The following is a 13,864-nucleotide window of genomic DNA, read 5'->3' on the forward strand; positions in this document are numbered from 1 at the left end:
CAGGGAAACTGCAAATTAAAGATGAAAAATATTATTTGTCAGGCAGAAGTGCCTGAAAATTTCATGGTACTTTCTAAATCTAATAGGAATGCTATCTTGGCATGAACAGCATTGTACAGCATTTTCAGGAACTGGTATTGCTGCATTGTTTTCTTCACAGATTTAATGTTCAGGCATACTAATTTTTTTTTTAAATGACTCTGAGTAGTTCATTAATCTTGGGAACTGGTACTTTCATAAGGAACATCTGTAACTTTGAAGAACAGGTGATTCTATCTTTGGCAGATCAGTTTAATAAAGAAGGATGGCTTATAGCCACGTAGATAATATGTTTAAGTCAACATGAAAAAATCAAATGTGACCACAAAAAATTAATTTTTAAATTGTAAAAGTGTAATAGTAAAAGTAGAATATCTTCATACAAAACTTTGAAATCTCTCCTTCCATGCTATTACTATAAGTCATGCCTACAATGATGTCAGGAGTGCTTTTTCTGTGCACTTTTTCATGAGCTTTCCTACTGGCTTATCTTATTGATAAAATATACATCTCTCCACCTATCCTGCCTCAATAACACATGCATCCCTGCCCAGAAATGTGACTAGCTAAAATAAACTATGCAATTAGTTTGATAGGTATATACACTACCTAAACTCCCCCCTCAGAACGTGTTAAGTATTCCACAACACTAACTTTCCAGGTGTCACATCTGATCAGCCTCTCCAGTTACCTCTTCCAGTGTGGAAATCTCCCACCTCATTTATAAGTACCATATTAAAAACAGAGCTTTTTATGCTACTGGTGTTTCCAGTGCCTCTCTAAGGTTTGAATCTATTCTGTTATGCCAGTATAAGTTAGGAAAAATTCTGCTAAGAACATAAGAGCTATAACCAAGTAAACCCAGTGAAACAGGAGATTCCAACTTGAAAGTTTAAAATAAACATGTTTCTGAATGGTTGTCTCACTGCCAAGTACAGTGTCATTAATAAAAGGGCTTCCTTAACATGGTATATCTTTGCAGAACTGTTTTGAGAACAGTGTGGTGCAATTATTGCTCCCTTGGGAATACAAAAGTCAGCAAAATTTTTAGACAGATGCTGGAAAATTCTTATAAATTTAAGCCAGCTTTAAGAAGAGATGCTGCTCCTAATAAATCACCTTTTTTCTTTTTAATAGTCCACTGATATGAATTTCCCTAATTATGGCAGACACTCAATACCACATGTCAATAAAGCTTGTAAAAACCTATAAACCTTGTTTGATTTGTATGGGAAACAGTCATGTTTCTTTAGAACACTGAGTAGACCTGGGAAAAAGTTTGGGAAATGCATAGTAGCAATTTGGAGAAAAAAATCCAGCTTAAAACACCACTGAAATCAAAGTTCACATTCTGATGAATTTTTCCAGTGGAAGCTCATGTTGTGTACCACATAGTTACGAGGTGAGATGTACTTGTATCCCTTCTGTCCCTCTTGAGTTCATCCTTGAGGTCAGGGTTGAGTTGGGGTCAGTTTGTCTGCTTTAGCAGCTCCAGCTGTTCAAATCCCTGCCAGTTCCCAGATGGGGCTAAGCTACATCCTCCAAGCTGTTGTCTGTTCCCAGAAAAAGCCCTCCCCAAGCACTAACAGGGCAGGTAGGTGCCCCAGTGCCATCTCACGTCTAGCCCTGCACACGTCTACTTCTTCATCCTTCCCCATGCCCCTTGTCTGTGTCTCCTGCTCTCCATTGGGGTGGCTGTGCATGGTCCATGTGGGTTCCACAAGGAACTTTGGGCAGCAGCTGCTCTGCATGAGCATGGCTGCTCTTCCAGGCCTTCCGAAGGTTAGCCTTGGTCCCTCTTTTTCTCGAGGAACCTCTACCACTAGCTAAGCAGGGCTTTCAGGTCTGTTGTTTAGGCAGCTTATGAATATCGTCTCAATGATGGTCAAAGCGTCTCAACACACAGTTAGACAAACCCCTGCAAGTCTCTGTAAGAAGGCCTGTCAGTCCATTTGACAATCCAGAAACAATTCCAACTTTCTAATACCAGCATATTTACAATTCAGTATGTGTTTTGATCCTAAACAAAGTGTTTATTTCACAACTGATGAGGCATCCACCATTGTCTTACAATCTTTGACATTATTTACCTTGAGCTACAGTCTGATCTTTGCTGCTTTTTAATTTCTTCCTCTTTCTTCCTGAAGATCAGTCTTTGATTTAATCATGCAGCAAAGTAGCAATTATCAAGACATAGAAGAGGTATGCACAAGGTAGTAAAATTGTCTTGATATTTCCCTGTTTGTCACAGTGTTTATTCATTCTTTGTGCAAACTCTAGTCATTAATGATCACCCCAAATGAACAGGCAAAAAAATTACACTGTTCTGAAATATTATATGTCACCAACAGAAAATTTAGAAGTTTGTAGCTGCATTTCATATAGCTCTGTGCACAAGTTATGCACAAGGCTTGGATTATTACCTTTGTAAACATCATGTGTCCTTTCTTAGAAGTGTTTTCTGGTGTTTAATAAAATGCTTTGGCATTGGTAAAACTTTGACACTGCTCTGATCACTCTCATAGCTCCTTGCTTTCACTCACAGTAACATTCAAGTAATTATCTACCTGTTTAACAGAATCAAAAAGATTTTGTACTCTTTGTTTTCTGGGAACAGCCATATGCTAGCAACAGCAATCCAGCATTGGTAAGTGTGTGTGCTGACACCATGGATAGTTCTATGGAAGTACTTCTCACATAGTGACCGGTATGGTGATTCCAACACAAACCTTTTTACTTGCTTTTTGGAAGCCTTCAGAAGCACTTGGATCTTACTCTGATTGAATAGGATGTAGTTAGAGCTCTTCACATGGTGATTTAAATAATTCTGCTGAGGCTGAGAACCCGCCTTCTAGATATGGCAAAACCTAAATAGGTGCCTGAAGTTGGTAGCTTCCATGTGACTCCCATTCATTCATGTTACAACACAGTGTTGTGTTGACTTGGTTAAAAAACCACAGATTTGGAAAAAAAAAATCTGATTTTTATTGTAACACGTGACTCAAGGTGAAAAATGGATGGTGGTCTAGTTTTCACAGGTTCTGAGTTAGATCCAGCAATAGGCTTTATCTATCATTCAAAATCCAGAGTTTGACTTGGGAACTGATGTCCAAGCAATTAATAATGCAGCTCCACAGCCTGTTCTCCACCCTGTTCAACAAACCTCATTCAAGTGCAGAGCTGCTCTGGCTGCCCAGGGCAGCAGTGCAAGGCACCCCAATGTGACACACTCATCTTGACACTTGTTTTCTGAATGAGTAGTCAGAAAGAAAACAAGTGGATAGTTCAATGCATCTAACTTCTGGGCAAGTAAAGTTAGGCATAAATTCAAAGCTTTTTGAGAACAGATTGTCCCCATGGGAGGTGTTGATGCATAGGTCTGCTGCAGCAGGGGTGCGCAGGCATCTGCTTTAGACTCCAAACTGCCTTACTCTTACATGGCTACTGAGCTCAGATGACCCCCCTTGCTCAAGAAGCAATGCTGGCAGCTTAATACTCTTGTTATTCTGTTCTTTCAGCCCCCTTTGCAAGCAAATAGAGCCTCTGCTCTGCTACTCTACAGAATGCCTAGGATGTTTACAAGGTAGGTGTATTTCACTCAATTTTATCTTGCCTTTGAAGTACTTTTCTTCACACTGAGCATATACTGTGGTGAGTTAAGGATTTAGCCTATGTTCTCTAAAATATGGAGATATGCTGTACATATTTTTTAGTATTACCACAATTGCTATAAGGCATCAAATGTTTCACAAAATCTCTCTTTTTTTCCCCTCAAAAATTATTCTAAGTACAAACATCTTCATAGTTTATGTTCATATAATTCATGCAGTTTCCCTTTATCAAAATGAAACATGTTTCAGCCTAGTGCCTTTGTTCAAATATGTTTCATGAAACTTCTCACCTCTTCACAAGCTCTCATTATTTTCCTGTTTGTTGAACCATGAATTTAAAATCCCTTCACTACCCCTAGAACTGATTTTTTTTCAATTTACCTTTGCTTTAAAACATCAATAAGATGACTCTCTTTCAGTACATAGTTCGCTTAATTTGTTTTACTGTGATTGCTTGCTAAGTTCCATAGAAAAAATCGACTGCAAAAAGCCATGCTAGTTGTGATGGAACTTAATCACATATTTAATAAGAATGCCCAAAGCTCCCCCAAAGCAGGAAAGGCAGCAGCCCATGTTTACGTGCTTTCCAGAGCAGAGGCCAGAAAAAGGGGGCCCAAGGGAGTGAATTGGGTATTTATTTCCTTGATCTCTGGAAAAAAACCCCCATAAACTACACAAAAGGAAAGACTTTCTTCTAATCATGAAAGAAGGAAGGAGGCAGGACAAGTACTTTCGTGATGTGCTCTTCACATTAGGTACTTAATATTTGTTTAGAAAATGACACCCAAATCCCTAGTAGTATACAACAGTGTCCAAGTGGAAAAATTAAGAAAGAGGGAATAAGGATGACAAAATTTGAAAACATTGTTTACAGGGATCTTTTATGAAATAGTTGCCATTTCCATGCTGGAAAGGATTTCTTGGGAAAGGAAGGAAACTGGTGCCTCCTGTAAGGAGAAGCATTTCTGCACCAGCTTGTAGGAGTTCTCTTTCCCTTCTGCTTGACCCGAGCCTCTACTGTGCAGGCAGTACAGATGGGGAGTGCAGTAGTGCTGTATGCATAGCCCAATCCTTGTCTTCTCCTAAAACAGACAAAGCATTCCAGATGGGGATGGGAAGGGGGCATCAGTACTTGAATTTGGTAACTGCAATGCTATATGATGTAGAATATCATAAAGAATTTCCCTAACAACATTTTATATGTTAAAGCATTTCTGAAAAATCCTCCGATTTTGTCAAAATGGAAGATAGGATCGGTGGGAAGTTTTTCATGTATTCTGGGTGTAATTGTATAGTCTCCATTCTTTGTAAGTGCAATTTTTTAAGGCCAGAAACCTAATTTATATATGTTATCATATAATGCAGGCAAGTTCAAATATCTAAAATTCTAGCATTCCCTTCTAATAACTCTCAGTAATCTTTAGTTATTATTTAGCTTCTCAAAAATTTCTGCACTGGCAATATTTCATGGAACAGCTCCCACTACTTAATTAAAAAGGAATCCTTTTAATTTTGAATGATGATATGCGGGACCAGGAGACTTTCCAAAAACAATTCATTATAGGCACAATAATTGTGCAGTTAAAAAGGCTGATCTTATTGTAAATAGTGGCAAATTAGACAGGAAGTTTAGATGGCCATGTGAGAAGACTGGGAAAGAAAAAGGTTAGGTTCCACTAAATGTATGATTTTAGTATATTTTTAGATACACATCTCTGTTATTTTATATACAGCACATACAAGAAGTTAAAACTGTAAAATAAATTGCAGATACATATGATAATATCTGGAACTGTGGACTAATGAGCTAATTGTCACACCTAATTGACTGTCTCCCTGCGAGACCTTGTAGTACACATCAGCTGATATATGTCTGATTTTCTGAAAGGTCTTCAGAGGTCCTGCACCCTGGATTATTTCCAGGTCCTGTGATTGACAGAGGTCATAGATAGGGGCAAAGGTAGAGAAGAGGGTGGCAGCTTTAGATTAAGGTATCTACAGGAGAGTCTTGTATTTTAAAAAGCCATGAAGGATTTCCCCAGTAACGTTTCATAAAAATGAAACACTGCTCAAATGTCTCAGATTTGGTCCAAGTGGGTTACATGGTGGTTGGGAAGTTGTACGACTGTCCTCTCAAAATTACTTCTTATCTCATTTGTATAGTCTTCACTGTAGATGAGGTTATCCAAAACCCATGCAAATCATACTTCTGGTGAGGTGGTCTGCTGCTGTCCTTCACGGAGATGAGCTTAATCCACCTGTGACCACTGAGTAAGCACTCAGTCCAGTGAGTAATGGTGCACAGTAAATTCCTCAAGAGCTATCATAAAGCAAGTGACTAAATTATGGACTCATATGGCCAGGACTTTGATCGGAATAAGCTAACATAATGCCTTAAAACCAATGGCCTGTACTTATTTACACAAAATGAAGAAATGACTTGGAGCTTAGATCAGAATGCCAGATCTTCCTAGTTAATTACACTGACAATGATAATAAATGAGAGCTTTATCATCCAGTTAAGCTATCACAAGAAAATAAATCTATTGTCTAGCACAAATTTATATATTGCTAATAAAATTTCATTCAAGCTTTATTTTGACGTCATGATGCTTTATTTTGAATCAGCAAATTTAAGCTGAGATGTAGAAGCAATCAAACTAAGGACTTTTGCTGCATCAAATGAACCTTATCCAAGGTCAAGATGTTTATGCTACTGAAAGGAAAACTTGTCATTTTTGCAATACATAGATTACATGGTAGTAACTGAGGACACAGGGGCCGAAATGCACAATTGCATTCTTTCCATGACTCTTATAATATACTGTACCCTGAGGATTTTGTGCAAGTACTCTGTAGGGGATGAAAAGCTAGAGGTCATCTGAGCATAAAATGTTCAAAGATGGTACAAGAAATCAAATATTCCCTTAGAGAGTTTTTTTTAATTAATCAAATGAAATATGTTTGTAATATCTCCAGTGCTGATCACTTTCGATGTTTTATTCAAAAAGCCACACAATGTCTCTAGGTTACAGTAAAGGCACAATAACTCATGCAGAGGCTTAGAAGCATGGAATGGTAGAACACAAATATAATATAGTATTTTTGTCCCTCATGGAAAACTGTATCCACAATATAATATTTGTTCATTAATTCTGCTGTGGTGGTACATGATTTAAGCAGAAAAGTTTCTGTTCCCCAGAAAACAAGGCAAGCAGAGAAAAAACAACCCAGCGCAGGAACACCATTGTCTGCAAAGAAGAGATTTTGTGAGATGAGTCTCTGTGGATGGATCTATACAACAGGTAATGAGGCCCGGTCACAGCAATGGCATGAGACCACCTGTACTATTTAATCACTGGTGCAGACTCTGTCATGGGGTTGGCACCAGCCAGTGGGTATTCTCATATTCTGCCCTGTGGGCAGTTTGGCTGCAGTTTCCCTGTTTTTGTTTAGCAGAGACACAAGCCATACTGCATGAGGTGGTCTTGGGGCCAGAGGTGGCTCCTGGCTCACTTTGCATACAGGTACAGGTACAGGGGTAGCTGCATGTGGCTCCGAGGTCAGGCAGCACTTTTGCCCATGTGATGTAGCATCCCTTTGATGAAGGCTCTTCCATGCTCCTATACAATTCACGTATCCTTTTCGGTGTGCATGATGTAAAGCTTCACTATTTACCATTCTTGGCTGGTGAAAATTTCCCTCTGATCTGCTTGTTCCTGATGATTCCCTTTCAGATTGATAACAGGAATTAGAAATACAGCAATCTGGCACCTTCACTAATTTGTGCAGAGTCCCCTCTTCAACAAGAGTTCTTGCAGTTGTGAACCACATGTCACCAGAGACTGCACACGTATTTAAAATCAGATTATATAAGTTTTGATTTTCGATTTCACTCCCCTGTGCTGCTGTTAAATACCCTAGAAAGCATCTGCAGCCATGCCAACAAAGACTTCTCTAGCCATCAAAGCTCTCTCAGGTTTGGATTCCATTTGCAAATGCACAAATGTAGCTGAAATAATTGCTGGTACTGTCATACCCACTTTGGCAATAGCAATAAATGGTTTATAGGCAGTTTCAAAGGACTGTTACTATCCATAAATAAAGCCATTTGTGCAACAGTTTTGGTCATACTGTTCTAAGGCTGTCTTGCCAAAATCCTTTTGGGAGATAGCTGTGGCCAGCTTAAGTGTTTTACTTGCTGCCCAAGAAATTCTCCTTCTGTGATTTTAATATACAGTGGGGGAGTGTTAGAGTGTTACTGAGTAGCCTAAGAGGAAGGCTACTACATTTTCAACCAGGTTAGCCTTTTAGCTACCCCCATGAGCTCCTGCCTGGACTAGGAACTTCCCTTTACAGGCCAGTTTCTAACTGCTAATGTTTAGTTTCTCCAGCAGTCTCTTTCTGATGGTTTTGGCCCAGATTCCAGTCATGTCCTTACTAGTACTTAGTCAGCCCTGCAAAGTCGCTATCAGCTGACTATCTGCCTTAAATCATCCTTGTATGCTAACAATTTCCCTTCCTTTCTGAATCCTCTTCTTATACATTTGCTTCTTTTCTTTATTTTCACACAGAATTCAGTGCACCTGAGGAGAGATTGTTCCTCTTCTGCCTGTGCTAATGGAAGGGCATTTACAATCCCAAATCCCATACAGTGAAAGAAAAATGAAGCAAATACATGTATCTCCTCTGCCTTCTCTTTTGGAAGAAGTTAATAGTAAGACTATTGTTTTTTCATTAGATCACTGATATAAAGTTTTGACACTGAACTGGGTACCCAGTACTATGTTGTCACTGCCCAAAATGTCCATTGTAAATGTGATTTCTTCTACCCCAAACACACTACAGAGATGTAGGAATCAGCAGAAGGACCAGCTGTTCAAGGGTATTGTTTTGTGTCCAAAATTTCACCCAGAAAGGGGTGTCTTGAAGACTGTCCCACCAAAATAATTAGTCATTTGGTTGGAGAATACTTCAAGGAGAAAACTGGAGGATCTGGCAAGCTAGAGATAAGAATAATATACTGCAAATATTTTTTTTCATCCTGTGAAAAATGTAAGATGTTCTAAACTAAATACATCATCTCGAGATCTTTCTCATTGAGCTGTCAAATACAGAAGGCATATTGAACTATGAAATTGGTAACACACAAAAAACCCCCCCAAAAAGAAATCAATATTGGCAGTGCTGACTTTTGCTGCAAAGGTCTGGGTAAGGCAGCAGGGAGCTGCCTTTCAGCAGTGAGCACACTGGACATCTCTCTGATCATACTGGTCCTAGAAATAGTTGGATGAGGTCCCAGAATGGAAACTTGGCATTTGCCTAAAAACCGGAGACAATGGAAGCTGTTCCTTCTGCCACAGATGAGAAATTGGTGTATCTGTTGGCCCCAGTTCATAAGGGTGGACTGGTAGCTGGAAATTGCTGATCAGGAAACAGGCTGTGCTCACCCTGAGGAGCAGGAAGATCTTTAAGGGTTTACGGACAGCAATGAGTGCTCTGTTGTTGTTACTGTCTTTTATCTACAGATATACCCAAGGTGCTGTTTATGCCACCTTTTCCGGGAGAGAGAGACAATCAGAGAGAGCGCGATTTTCTCGTGCAAATCATTGCTATTGACGACAATATGTCCAGGACAAAATAGGGGACATGCTGAGGAAATGCTTCTATGACAAATGGGCTAATGAAAAATGAAACAGGTGCTTGAGTGAGGTGCAGACTGTAGGGCTGGGGCAGAAGTGAGCCACTGATACCCTGGGACAGTGCTTAACAAATTACTCTCTTAGGTCACTTCTAGGCACAGTGTGAGTTACATGGGGTTAACCTATGAAATTACTTCTGGAGATATTTATGCTATATAAATAAGGAGATATTTATGCTATATAAATGATTATGTAGGAAGCCTAAATTTAGACAGGGTACCTTCAACCACTCTGCTACCTAGAGCATTTCTCACTTCCCATTGTGGAGCACATGGCCTTGTCTGAGCTTCATATCAGCATGCAATCTGGGCCGGTGTCACATAGCCCCTGTGCTGCAGCTGCTGTGGGACATAAGCCAGGACCTGTGCCCCAGGATGGAGAGAGGAGTGGTGAGCAACCTGGTTAGCAGCCTGGTAGCTGGTTCACCCCAGTAGCTCACTGAACCACAGGCAAATTTGGAATTTATGCATCTGAGAGGTCTCCATGGGGGAGGGCTAGCCTGGAATGGTGACCTCAGCAAACAGTGCTGGTTTGTCTTGTTTGCCCTCCAGGAAATGTTTATTTACCTAGGTTTTTCCTGAAGAGTTGTGTTGCGTAGGAAGTCCTCATCTGAGGGATGGGGCATTGCAGTTCAGTGGGTATTTTATAACCTACATGTCTGTGATATTATGTGCTCTTAAAAAGGAAGCAGACATCAAAATCACACAACTGTTTTACCACAGTCGTTGAATATAACATCCATGACTGCCATTGCAGAGTTTGAAGTTACTTCTTTACTTAGTTCAAATTGCTTGTATTGTACCTTTCCCACACAGCCAGAGTCACTGCCTTCTGTGGTAGCCAACCAGTTTGTCTCCCTTATTTTTTATGCTGGGGGTACCACAAGAAAGAACAAAACATTCATATATTGGGAAAAATGTGAATGGAGAAATCCAAACCAAATCCACTGGGGGCAGTGGTACCCCTAGAGCTGTGTGACCGCACCTTTCACTGCTGGACCCGTCCCATACAGGTGTCAGATTCACCTGGTGCTCTCAGCTCCTGCCTGTCAGGGGGCTGCTCTTATCTGCTTCAGTGTTCCTTGGTTAGGGCAGTCACTGTTTTGGCAAGTTTTGGCAGATGAAGATCCTTGCCTGAATACTGGCTAATGTAATGACAGATGGTATTTTAGCTAGAGAATGGAGAGCAGCTTGAGAGAAAGGCTAGGCTCTCTGCTGTGGGTTCATCAAGGCATTTTCACAAAGAGCCATTTTCACAAAGATCCACTTCTTCACATGTGGATTCACAATAATGCTGGTTTTGTTTGCTAAAGCCACCTGCTTTATCAAGCCAGATCAAAATTAAAGCACCTAGTAGTACATCTCTTGGTGGCAGGTGATTGCATCTCCAATGGAGGTACCAGGGCTTCTCTGCCTGAGGCAACCAGTTCTGCACAAGCTGTGCTCTTGGCTGGCAAAGGTACAGACAGCGCAGTACTGGCCATGCTGCGTGGACCACCAGTGAGAGGCAGCAGGTTTGGGCAGCAGCTGAGCCCAGCAGTGGGAGAGAGGGCCATGACGGAGGAGCTGCTGCATTTAAATCCCTTGGATACATTTAGCCCACCTGCAACTTTTCAAAGTGATTACTATCTCCACCAATTGGTCCTTATGCACCAGTGACACAAAATTTCTTGTTAAAAAATCACATTGGCATGCTCTTTGAAGCAGACTATAGATGGCTTGTGTCTCTGCCTCCAAATAATTCTTTCTGCTTTCCTAAAACATCTCACAATCATAGTGCAAGCGTGCAAGAGTGTGAGCAGGCTGGGAGCAGCATGCAATGGCAAATGAGGTGTGAAAGACTCCTACCATCAACCACGGGTTTGGGCTGTGAGCTCTTCAGCCGCAGCGAGGGCCTGAAGCGGGTTCGGTCATTGAAGCTCCAGCTCTTCTGGACTTTGGTTGGGCTGCCCTCGGTGGCAATGTCAGCACTTGGTGAGCGGCGATCTCCGACTGAAGATTGCCTGTTTTTTATACTTTGACCTCGTGGGCTGGCCATCCGGACCCGCTCCTTAAAACTTAGCTTTTGACTGTGAGAGAAAGAAGTATATATTATTTCATAGTTCCTTCACTCTGTTTCTTTTTTCCATTGTATGATAATTGAAAATAATTTCTAAAAATTCTCACTGGTATGAATCTGTTTCTTACACACTTTTATATTTCATTTGTGAATGAAACTAATTTGATGTAATTGTTTTTTGATAGTAGCATTATCATTGGCAGTCTATCGGACAGTACAGAATAATCTTGTAAAGGAAACTAAAATTAACAAATACAAATTTCACCCAATTATTATATATTAATCTCTATGTTTTTTGTTTTTTTTTTTTTTCTATTCCTTGAATTTTAAATAGGTTTGTGTCCATCTTATGCACTTATGCTCAGTGCATTTCTGGCCATGTCTTCAGATAAAGAAAACTGAAATGTATTCTATTTTTACCACATATCATGTAGTATTGTCTTGGTTTTTTTTAAGCAGGCAAAAATAGTGTATTTATGCTTGTTCAGGATTTGGCACTTCCAACATTTCATATGCATGATTAGTGTTCACTCATATCCAAAATTCCTTGTTACAGCACTTACTTGGACAAGACAAAAACAAATATCAAAGAAACATCGTGATGACCTATTAATGGAAATGTAATCACATGCTGTGTGCTTCCTAAAATAATTGCTGGAAATTAAGCTGGGAGCTGTCTACATGCAGGTGGTATTGGACAGGTGCTTTAGGACAGGTACAAGAGCCCAGCCAAGCTCATGACTGTGTCTCCTGGATCAATGGTGGCCCTGTGGTCTTACGGTTGGCCAATCGTTAGCTGTTCTTTTCTCCTGCTGTGCTTATAACCCTTGTCTCCAGCCAACTAAATGTGGAATATGTAGATTTTCTATTTCCTAGTGCTTAAATTACCTTTGTTTGTGTTCAAACATAGCTGATGAACTATTTGCCTATGCTTTTTCATTATTTGACATTTTTGCCTTTGTTTGTCCCTTCCTGCAGCAGAAGACACAAAGGGGAAACAGAAAGGGCATCTGATACCAAGGTCTGGAAACCTTGTTTTATCTGCAAGGTTAAGTTCAGTTGGTTGAGCAAGGGAATGGTCATCTTGACCAGTGGTCCTGTTCTTGCAAGGGGAGAGATGATGGTGCCAATGCAGGAGCTGTTCATGGTATGATGTTACTGGGTCTTGCAGTCCTACTGCTCTGCGTAGGCTTTGCAGGGGCTTTTAAAATACTAGAGCAAAGACTGTCTACCTGCAAATTATAGTTGTTCTTGAAGTTGAGACACTTTCTAGTATTCTAAAAGCCTTTGCATTTAACTTCAGCATGCCCATAAGATGTTTTCAATGGAAATGAATTCTGCAGCTAATTTACTAATGCTGACATGGATTATGTGGTTCTTAGATGTTCAACCTACTGCACTGTGAAAATACAGTGTTAATATGTAATTATATGAAATGAAAAGTAGTTATAGGCTTCTGTGGCTGTGAAATGTTGAGATAAACAGATATCTTTGTCCATGCATAGCAGAACTTAGCATTTCAATTTGAATACAAGCGTCACTGAGAGCAGAAAGAATGCAGTTTGTCACAGGCAAAACACATGCTGAAAACTTATTATGAGATAATTTTCAAGAATGATAAAAAACTAGCACGTTAATAACAAGATTATTAGATAAATGTGTTTCTATATGGCATGTTGAATTACTTAAAAGAATACCTTTACTATAATTTCTGAATGTAATCCTCTACTTCCCTGCCCCAAGTAAGCAATTGTTGAAATAAACACATCATGGTGCTGGAAATATTATCTATTTCCATTTCAAATTCCTACCCAGGTCTGCAATACTGTGTGCTGTGGCATATGCAATACAAAAGACCCACAGAACCTACTATTTGAAAGAAAAGTGAGTTCTAAAATTTAATTTTCAATACAAATTACATTTCAAGACTGAATTACATTTCAACTCAGGAATCTTTTGCATTGTACAACAATGAAAATATAAGCTGTAAAATATTTATTAACCACATTATTGAATTGTCATATTATACAACGTTTGCAAGAGAATAAAAATGGACTTCTTATCACAGATATTATTCCTACACGTGTTCCTCTGTGCTTTTTTTTTTTAATGGCTCAAATTGTACTTGTTATTGAAGGATGAAATCAAATTATACTTTTTTTTTGACAAATCTTAGACTTAAAAAGTTTCTGGACAGTTCCTTTCCTGTTTCACTAATAGAAATGAAAATTGATAACATGACCATAAAAACTATCAGTGTAGACCATATGTTTTATAATTCCAGTAACCCCAAAATAAAAATGAAAATTTAAAAACAAAATTTAAAAAAGCACACGTGCTGTTCTGTCAATTAATTTGTACTAATGAAAGCAGTCTGCCTTTAAATGATTGGTAGGCGTGGTTATTTTATTTATAAAAAGCTGAATGGTACACAATGGCTACTTAGCCTGTGTA

At 39.5% G+C, this 13,864-nt stretch overlaps 1 protein-coding gene across 1 annotated transcript in view; it reads right to left on the reverse strand.

The window, feature by feature from the left end:
* Positions 1 to 13,864, reverse strand: part of KCNQ5 (potassium voltage-gated channel subfamily Q member 5) — a 103,090-nt gene that overhangs the window by 12,698 nt on the left and 76,528 nt on the right. Inside the window, exon 10 of the mRNA XM_025895698.2 lies at positions 11,200 to 11,420. Within this exon, the coding sequence (XP_025751483.2) occupies positions 11,200 to 11,420 (221 nt within the window). The remainder of the gene's footprint in view (positions 1 to 11,199; positions 11,421 to 13,864) is intronic.

The sequence above is a fragment of the Manacus vitellinus genome, unplaced genomic scaffold (genome assembly GCF_001715985.3).
Source record: "Manacus vitellinus isolate BGI_N305 unplaced genomic scaffold, ASM171598v3 scaffold_4_pilon, whole genome shotgun sequence".
NCBI classification, from domain to species: Eukaryota; Metazoa; Chordata; class Aves; order Passeriformes; family Pipridae; genus Manacus; species Manacus vitellinus.